Below are 9,512 nucleotides of genomic sequence, written 5' to 3'. Positions count from 1 at the left end.
TTATCAGGCGGAGAAGCCGAGGGCCTGGAGCCCGCCCTCGGGTCCGGGGTCCGGGCGCTCGGTGTCGACGGGGGCAGATTAGCGCTGGCCCTGTGTCACAGGGGCTTGCGGCTGTGATGGCGGTCTGTCCAGCTCACTACAAAGGACGTGGGTGATTCAACGAAGGCACGCCTCCAGCTCTGGTGCCTCTGCTGTGTCGGCGCTACGGCGATGCTGGGCCTAGTCCTGGATTATGCGTGCGTTGTGTTGTACCCTGTGCAGTTGCACTGGGCTGAGGAGGGGGGGGGCGGCACGCGGCGCTAGCTGGTGCGGCACATTGACAGGCCCTCGATAGGAGTCTGGATGCGGCAGTGGCCGCATATCACCCCTCTCTTCGCCCCCCTCCCTCCCCTTCTCGTTCCCTCACGGGCCTGTAGGGCATTTCCGTGTGCTTGGATGTGGGCCTTTTCTTTACGGGTGTGGCAAGGGCAAGCAAACACAGCAGCAGCGTCTTTGTTTTAGTCGAACAGGAGTTGCGTGTGCGTGCGAGATATGCGACACCTCCTGCACCATTGCCGTGTGTGCTGATGTGCGGCGCACATGCAGAGAGGGGGCCGTGAGGGCTGTTATACACATGACATGAGCCGATTGCCGGGTGGATAGTCGGGGGGCCGTTCAGCTTTAGGCTGCGGTGCCGCAGCGGCAGGGGTGAACCATTGCTGTATGCGCATATTTGGTATGAGTTGCTCGTGGCAGAATGGGGTGGAGAAAAGACCCCCCCCCCCCCAAAAAAAAAAAAAATTGAGGCAGTTTGCCGAAAAAAGCGTTTGAGTCAAAGTCACGCCAGGCGGGTACTTTACTTCCATTCTCTCGTCTTCTGCCATCGAGGAAGATGCAAACATTTCTGGACTCTTGCGAAGTCTCCGTGTTAGAAAGACCCTACATCTTTTTTTTCTGTCTTCTTTGACCTTAAAAAAAATTTGCTGTGCTCTCTTCCATTCATATATCATGGGAGTTGCCGTTGGGTTTCCTCGTTGCGGTGGTCTGAGGGTGGGTTGGTGTTGTTGCTCTGCGGTCAACATATATGCACACGTACACACACCGTTGCGCGTTGCGACTAGAACCCCTCCCCCTCCCCCTCCCCCCCTCATATCAGGTTTGCTTGTGTTTTTGTTTCCCCATTCCCCCTTTATTCTCGCTGCGAGCGAGCGGGCTTGTGCGTGGGTGTATTCGTGAAATCAAATTGACTACAACCGCCGCTGAGGTTGGTCACTTTCCCCTTATTTCTCTCTGATTTTTATCTGGTTTCTCCGTCTCATTTTACGTCACCTGACGACCCTGAAACTTTTGCGGTCGCTATCGGGAGAGAATTTTTCACACAACGACGGGCGCGGGCGAAGAGGACGACGCAAAGGTGACGAGGCCGGGATCGACAAGGAGGGGAGAGTATCCTTGTGAAATAAAGAACGAAGAGGCCGTTTTGTGAGAGCACCGTTCTCTGAGCGGCGTGGGGGCGGGGGCGCAGATCGAAAACAAAAAGGGGGTAACAAGTGAGTATACATCAGTGAGAGAGTGCGGTGCCCGCCGCGCATCGAGGGCATCTCTCCACAGTTCATCGACACCCATAAACACATACAAAGGGAAAAAGAGGAAGTGCTTCATTTTTTTTCTCCTGTCCCCTTTTTTTGCCCACCAGTATTCCTCCTCGGCACACACATTCCGATCGATATTCTGAGGAAGGACGCAGATAGCAAGTAGGCAAGCACTCTTGTCAAAGGTATCAGCCATCGCAACGGCAGAAGATTGAGGAAACCCCGAAGCTGGAGCTCATCTTGCTCACGCTCACCTTCCCAGCCCCTCTGCAGGTTTATTCACAATCAATAAGCTGCGGTCACACACCGTGTGACGTCTCTCCTTTTTTTTTTGTTCGCGTGTGAGGCACTTCTCGGGTACTGCAAGCATCATCGCAGCCATTCTCAGTCACCCCACTCTCTACGCGTGCGTTGTCTGTGTTTCTCATCTCTATATTTTCTCACTCGCCCAGCCACATTCCCTTACCCCTACGTCTCTTTATCAAGGAAGGTGGGGATACCACGCACGTCCACACACAGTGCAGGCAGGTGATTCTCCGAGAACGGGTCTTTTAGATTTTATTGTCTGTGGCCGCGCGCCTCCCTGACTTTCTGGCGTTTCCACCGCTCCACTCTCTTCGTTCCCCTTCATTTTTGCTCTATCTGCATTTTGCGTGGGGTGGGGGGTGGGGGGGTGGGGTTATCATCGTCCGTTCTTGCTCCCTGACTGGTTGCGTTTTTTTTCTTTTTTGCTCCCTCTCTTTGGATTTACTCTGTTTACGCCTCTTACTCGTAGGCGTTGCATTCGAATCTCCCACCACACGCACACACACACACACACACACAGCGCGCGAAAACAAAAAGCCCCCCGTGACACACAAATACTTGTATTTATATATATATATATATATAATTTTTCCCCCTGTACACCGCCCCCCCCTTCTCCTTTTTTGCTCTTCTTTTCGTTGTCGTGTATCTTCGTTGCGTTTTCTCATCTGTTGTGCGCGGTCCTCGTTCCCTCCTCCTTTACTCTTCCCTGGAACCAGTTGTGCGTCTCTCTCCCCGAGGCGTCTTTTTTTTTCATCATTAGCTCTACCTTTTTTTGGTACCAGCATCGGTGCCAAAGCATGCCAGCGCAGCCGAAGGGCGATGCGGAAGCGACGCATAAATCGGACTCTTCCAACTACTCCGATATCCCATCCTCCACCAACTCCACTGCCTTCACCACCCTGAAGAGGAAGGCTATCCTGCGCCCCAAGAACAAACCACCGACAGTCCCCCTGAGTAGAAACAGTTCAACGATTAGTAGTGCATCCGTGGGCAGACACTCACACTTTCTCTCACCTCCTCCAACAAGCTTACCCATGAAGTCATGCGACTCCGCAAAGTCTGTCTTGCCCTCGCAGGCGTTTCCCCTTTCCAAGGGCATCGCTGACGCACCAACTCCACAGCCGGTCAACGTTAGCGCTGATGGGAAGGCACATGAGGAGAGCCGCGCGTTTGTTTCATCCAGCATGAGCTCCACGCCGCCTTCGCGGCAGAGTTCGTCCACAATACTACCCCTTCGTCGTCACAGTAGCATTCGGAAGACCGCATTCGTTGTCGTGGACTATGGCGCAAGGGCCGAACAGGGTACCCGGAAGACTATGGAGGATCAGCACACAATGCTTTCCGAGGGAATTCCGTTTTTTGGCGTTTACGACGGACATGGTGGCACCCAATGCGCGGAGTACCTCCGCGATCACCTCCACGGGCTCATCCTCGGCCATCCAGAGGTGAGGACGAATCCCGAGAAGGCCATTGTCGACGGCATCGTAGAGGCCGACCGCGCGTTCCTCACCCGTTCCGAGTCCGAAACAAACGAGTCTGGAAGTGTTTGCGCCGTGGCTTTGATTATAGATGACAAACTTGTTGTAGGGAACGTGGGCGACGCCGAAGTGGTGCTGTCACGTGATGGAAAGCCCATTGTCCTTACAGTACGACACAACATCTCCAGTAACCCAAGCGAAGAGGAGCGTATTCGCTCTGTGGGCGGCAAAGTGTGCCACCATCGTGTAGGACACCCAAATTACAATCCAGCGGTTGTCAGTCTTGCCGTGACGCGGGCCATCGGAGATGCAGGCTTCAAGCTTGCCAAGTACACGGATGGCAAGTTGTCTGGAGTGATCGCTACCCCTGAGACGTCGGTTACCCGACTGACGGATGAGGATGAGTTCCTTGTGATCGGCTGCGACGGACTCTGGGATGTCATGACGTACGAGGAGGTGGTGGGCTTCTGCTACCAGAGATTTCAGAGAGGTGAGCCGGCGCAGTGCATCGCTGAGAAGTTAGTTCAGGCAGCTCTCACGAAAGGAAGCACTGATAATGTCACTGCCATGTTGGTGCACTTGACGCGCCGAGAGGGCTCTATGAGCACCCGCGAGTTTGTGCCGGAGGCCGCTGTGTCGACTTCAGCGTGCAATCTCACAGAGGAGCCTTGAGCCGTGTCGTGCGACGCGTGGCAAACACACTAAGAAGAGGCGTGCACGAACGTGCGCAACCATCTAGCCTCTCCCCCTTGCGGCAGCGCGGCACTCATGATCTTCCTTCCCCCACACCCAGACAAAGGAGACAGGAAAGAAAACCTCAAGAGGCACCTGAGAAGAGCTCACGAAAGGCAGCATTAAAAGAGCGGCCCGTCTGTTAGTAGGTCTTTCCGACCCTGCGTACCTCTGTAATGATAGGACATGGGTGATGGAGCACGTCTGTATGGAATTGGGGGGGCCAGTATAAACAATGGGAAAGGCAACGAATGTGAAGGCTCGTGGAGAGGTGTTGTGAACGAGCAGAAGGAAGACGAAGAGGGTCGATACGGTCTCGCACTACATTTTCTTATTCTGTCGGCCTTGACGGGAGCACTGCGTCTTCTCTTATCCCCCCCCGCTCCGCTTCGGCCGATTCTTTACAGTCTGTCGTTTCATTGTGGATTTTTTCATTTCCCTTTGGTGTTATCAAATCCGTTTGGTTTTTTTTTTCCACTCTGTCCTCCTTCCCCTTCCGTGATGTCAGGCGACCGGGTTGGGGGGAAGCCCAGCGCGGACATAACGAAAAGTTGGCCAAGGAGGGCGGCGGCTGGAAAAAGAGAAGGGGGATGCTACCGTGACTGAGGGAGGGGGGGGGGGGAAGGGCCTGCAGAAAGGCACATGGACCTCTATAAAGTGACAGAGCGACAATAAAACGATCTTTTTTCTCTTCTGCACATTTATTTGTGCCGTTCCCCCCCTACCCCCGATGCCTGTATATTTGTGTACTTGTGTGTGTGTTCAGATAGGCAGTGAAGCGTATGTTCCCCTTTTTGTTGTCTTCCTTCTCAGCTCTTTCGTCTTGCTTGCACTTTCTCTCCCCTTCTTGTCTGTAGATCTGCAGGTCTGTACGTGTAATGGAATGGTGCTACTAGGAGGAGGAGGCTGTGTACGGTTTTTTTTTTGCAGTTCTGATAGGTGCACATCTGCGTGCGCTTGCTTTTGGGTGCATGTGGATGAAAAGGCGACTCCGTATCTCTTGATTTTCACGTTCTATTTTGTGTTCCTGGGTGGACACAGACTACACAGGTGTTAGCTTGTCGTGGAACGCCACAGGGTGTTTGCACGCGTGTGCTCTTACGGCAGAGGTGAGGCAAGACCGTTTCTTTTTCTCCCTTTTTTTTTGGGAGAAGGGGGTTGTGACCATAAGATACATTTCTGAGATCTGTGTATCGCTTCTCCATTGATATGTGTTTGCCCTTCTGTATGTCTGCGGGTGGTGACGACTCAGCTACAATATGAGGCGTATTGTTGATCGACGTATGCGGGGAGATGGACACTGCTTCATTCTTTTTTTTCTACATCATCTCTGCTTGTGACTGAGGCCCCACAAGAGGAAAGACGAGCAGGCGTCGGAGGAAGGTGTCTAACATGCACACGCGGAGGCAGAATATAAAAAGGCTGAACAACAATAATAACACAGATACACTAGTTTTGTGTCCGACGCTTGCAGGTAAACGCAGGGGAGAAGTGCACAGAAGTGGCAGTGCTTTTTTTTTTTTGGTATTTGCAGGTGGGTTGGCATGCATTTTGTTTATATGGAGCGCACCTATGCCTATGGGTGTGCATGGGGGCTATGCTTGTTAAGCGTATCATGTCTGCTTCTTGCGTTCTTTTCTCTCTTTCTGTACGACCGAGATCTCACCTTTCACCGCCTTCCGTCTCCTCCCATCACCTCTTCGTTTAGTTTTCTTTTGGCTTTCGCACACTTTTGTGTGTGTGTGTTTCCTTCTTCCCGTCGTTTTTGTTTCTTCTGTTCTCCCTCCGTCGATGCGTTTCTTTTGTCGTCTCATCTTTTGATTTCGATTTTTTTTTGTTTTTGGTGTGTGCGTGTATTTGTATTTGTGCGTGCGTGTTCATTGTTCTCCCACGTCGTCACCGCCAGTGACGATGTCGACAACAAACAGCGTCAACTAGAGCAAAGAGGCAAAAATAAAAAAAGGGGGAGGGGAGGGGAGGGGGGGGGGAAATCCTTTTTTTTTCGGAGTGGGTGGGTGGGGGAAAGAATACCACAGCAGAAAAAGTGTGTCATGACTCGCCCCCCTCCTTTTGTTTCCTCTGCTTATTTTTGTTCTTTTCCCTCTCACTGCCATCCCACCTTCCCTTTTTTTGTCTCCCCCACCCCCCTCTCTCGGTCTGCCTCGTCCAGGTGCTCTTTTTTTTTTTTTTCGCTCCTCCCATTCCCCCTTTTTTCCGCTCCTCCCATCATCTAGGGCGCCTTTTATACCTTTTCTAGTGTGGATGATTTGCATTCATCTTCATCCAGAACTCGAACAGAGCATGCACAGATATACTCCCCCGAAAAAAAAAGAGAAATTCACTACGGCTATTCCTCACCCTGACAAGCGTCAGCAAAATGCCCATGTGCGCTTCACCTCCGATCTGGGGGGGGGGGGAGGCAGCAACTATGGTGGGGGGAGAGACACAGTGGGGGGTTTGTGTTTTCCTCTTCCATGGAATGAAGTGTCACGATGCCTCCAATCCTTCGTTTTGCGAATATGAATTCCTCTGGTGGAGGCACACAGGGACAGAAGAGCTGTTTTTCACATGCCAGGGCTTTATTTTGTGCACCCGTATGCGAGGAGGAGGAGGAGAAGCGAAGGAGAGGGGTTTGGTGTGAGTTGGAAGTGGAGCGCCCCACTGTACTGAAAGCCCAAAGGGATTCTCCCCTAAATATAACCAGGAGCGTATCATTATCCCCTATTGCTGTAGCATCACGGGTATGCACACACACACTCTCTCTCTCTCTCACAAAACACCCACTTATGCTGACTTTTGTAGACGGTAGGCGAGCCCCCCCCTCCCCCCTTACTTCTCTCACCCATGAAGACCTCTCTGGCATCCTCTCCTTCCGCTCATGCTGCTGCTCGTCTCCCCCGCTGCACGAAAAATCGCGCATAATTTGAGCAGTTACACATCTCTATCTATCCCCTCACCCTCCTTCCCCGATCTCTCTTTTTTTGAAATTATTCTTCCTCTTTTTTTTTTTTGGCGCCATCCTTTTCTCGCCATTGGCGGTTGCATTCCGCCCTCACACTCTGGTCTTCCATCGCACGTTGACTTGTCACACTAGTAGGCTGTGCTCGCACAGCTTTGCTGTTATTCCCACTACTACTCACCACCGGTTTTGTCTCCCTTTAAAAAAAACTTGGGGTTTCTTCCTATTATCTTGTTTCCTATTTTGCCCTGACTCTCTGTACCCGTTCCCCTCTTTTCCTCATCCATTCCACTCTCGCCACCGAGCAAAAAAAAAAACGAAAGGGCTGCCGCCTTCGCATCGCCGTGTATTCGTGTTTGCGTGCCCCCCCCTCTCTGTTTTTGGTTTCCACACCCGTGGGTGTGCTTTTCGTCTTTATTTTGTATGATTACCACTTCTCGTCCTCCCTAGTCCTCCTCGCACCTCTCCCCCCCTTTTTTTCCCATTTGCTCTCCTCGCACGCTACTGCTCTGCGCATAGCTTTCGCTCCTTTTCGTGCTTCAGCTTCACCTTCCTTTCCCCCCTTTTTTTCTTTCCTACTCCCTCTTCCATCTCTACGCACTCAACGCGGTTGGTTCTTATTGTTGTGCGTGCACAGATTTTCACGTGTGATTCGGGTGGCGATCGATTTTTTTGTTTGTTTCTGCACTTCTCCCCTCCCACCCCCCCTCTCTCTCACTTTATCTGTTATATATCAGCACAGTGTCTCTGTCGGTTCGCTTAGGCGTTTGACGGAAGCGCACGGTTTGAAGCTGTCATCGCGCAGCTTCTTTCCAGGACACCGACAAGTACGCACCCCCCCCCTCCTCTCCTCTCCTCTCCTCTCCTCTCCTCTCCTCTCCTCTCCACCTCCACCACCACCATCTACGTTTGTTTCTTTCGCTTTCCAGGAAAGGGGTGCAAGAGCCGAGCTTATTCCTCTCGGTATTCCCCTTTTCTCTCCCTTTCATTCCCCCTTCCCCCCTACCCGAAGCGCCGCTTCCGCCGACGCTGTGCTGTGATGGATCTCCGACCCTCGCAGCAGCCCGTTGCAACTATCCTAGCGATCGATATGATGCACAACGGTCGAGCTCAGCACCACAAGTCGCGCGTATTGGACATCCCGACTTCTTTCTCACCCGTGTACCTCAACAGTAAGAGCCTTGACACGACCTCCGATACGAAGCACGCATACGGGGATACCTCCGCACGTGATGGGTTGGATTCGTATCGCGTGGTTCTTCGAGACCTGAGAGCTTCACAGCAGCACTTCGCCACCATGCCAACGGTCTCGCACCGCTCCCCTTGCTCACCGCTATGCAGCGTGTTCTTTCCTTCCGTTGGTGAAAAGAGGCACCAGTCAGTCGTGGGGGTAGGCGTAGCGAGTGATCAAGGCATCCGCTCGAGCATGGAGGACGAGCACGTGACACTGGTGAGGTCGGATGTTTGCTTCTTTGGCGTCTATGACGGACACGGTGGCCGTCAGTGCGCCGAGTATGTTCGTTCTAGGTTGCACGAGATTACGCTGTCTCATCAGTGTTTAAAAACAGCTCCGCGCAAGGCGATCAGCGACGCTTTTGTGCAGGTAGAGCGCGAGTTTTTGGAGGAGGGTTCCGAAGACTTGAGCTCCGCTGGCTGCGTATGCGCTGTGGCCCTTGTCCAGGGCTCTGTACTGACAGTGGGCAACGTTGGTGACTGTGAGGTGGTTCTCGCACGGGCTGGGCGGCCGGTGCTGTTGACAGTGAAGCACAATCCCGCCTGCAACGACGCTGAGGCAGCGCGGGTCAAGAAGGCTGGCGGGTGCATCTTCAACTCCAGGGTGGGTCACCCGCATCTCAACCCTCGCGTCTGTAGCCTTGCCGTTTCGCGTGCAGTCGGAGATGCGGGGTTCAAGCTAAATGAATACACGTACGGGAAACCTTCAGGTATCATTGCTGTCGCTGACACTGCTGAGGTTTTGCTTGTAAAGGAGGATGCGTTTTTGATCATTGCATGTGACGGTTTGTGGGACACGATGTCTTATAGTGAAGCAGTCGAGCTGGCCACCGAGTACGTGGCGAGTGGGGCCGATGCCAAGAGTGCTGCCGACCAACTTGTGAGCGAGGCACTGCGGCGGGGTACACGTGACAACGTCACGGTCATCTTCGTGCAGTTAGGCGAGTTGCCGCAAACGGAACTTTGCGAGGCCGAGAAATGAGGTCGAGGGTCGCCGAGAATGTCCTCGTGGCGCTCATCACCACCCTCCTCGTGCTCGTGCGTCACCAGTGCGGCACACGATCAGTATTGCGCACGCAAACACACTCACTCCCGCTTCATTACCGAAAAGAGATCGAACACGGGCTCCCTTTTTTGGATACCTGGCGCTCCTAAAAATGAGCTTTCTGAAAACCACTCCGCCCCCCCCCCCCCCCCCTCCCGTCTTTTCACCAGTTGCTTCAGATTTAC

The 9,512-nt window shown here is 53.1% G+C and overlaps 2 protein-coding genes across 2 annotated transcripts; both read left to right on the top strand.

Annotated features, from left to right (window-relative positions):
• Positions 1–2,677: 2,677 nt before the first annotated feature.
• Positions 2,678–4,030, top strand: JKF63_01822 (uncharacterized protein; the record flags this gene model as incomplete). The annotated part of the gene is made up of 1 exon (XM_067897867.1): positions 2,678–4,030. One exon carries the CDS (start codon positions 2,678–2,680, stop codon positions 4,028–4,030), a length of 1,353 nt encoding a protein of 450 aa, XP_067754024.1.
• A 4,058-nt stretch (positions 4,031–8,088) lies between these two features.
• JKF63_01821 (uncharacterized protein) lies at positions 8,089–9,264 on the top strand (the record flags this gene model as incomplete). The annotated part of the gene is made up of 1 exon (XM_067897866.1): positions 8,089–9,264. The coding sequence occupies one exon, from the start codon at positions 8,089–8,091 to the stop codon at positions 9,262–9,264; it is 1,176 nt and encodes a 391-aa protein (XP_067754023.1).
• Between the last annotated feature and the right edge of the window lie 248 nt (positions 9,265–9,512).

This window comes from Porcisia hertigi, chromosome 34 (genome assembly GCF_017918235.1).
Source record: "Porcisia hertigi strain C119 chromosome 34, whole genome shotgun sequence".
In the NCBI taxonomy this organism is placed as follows: domain Eukaryota; phylum Euglenozoa; class Kinetoplastea; order Trypanosomatida; family Trypanosomatidae; genus Porcisia; species Porcisia hertigi.
This window is presented reverse-complemented; position numbering and strand designations above follow the sequence as displayed.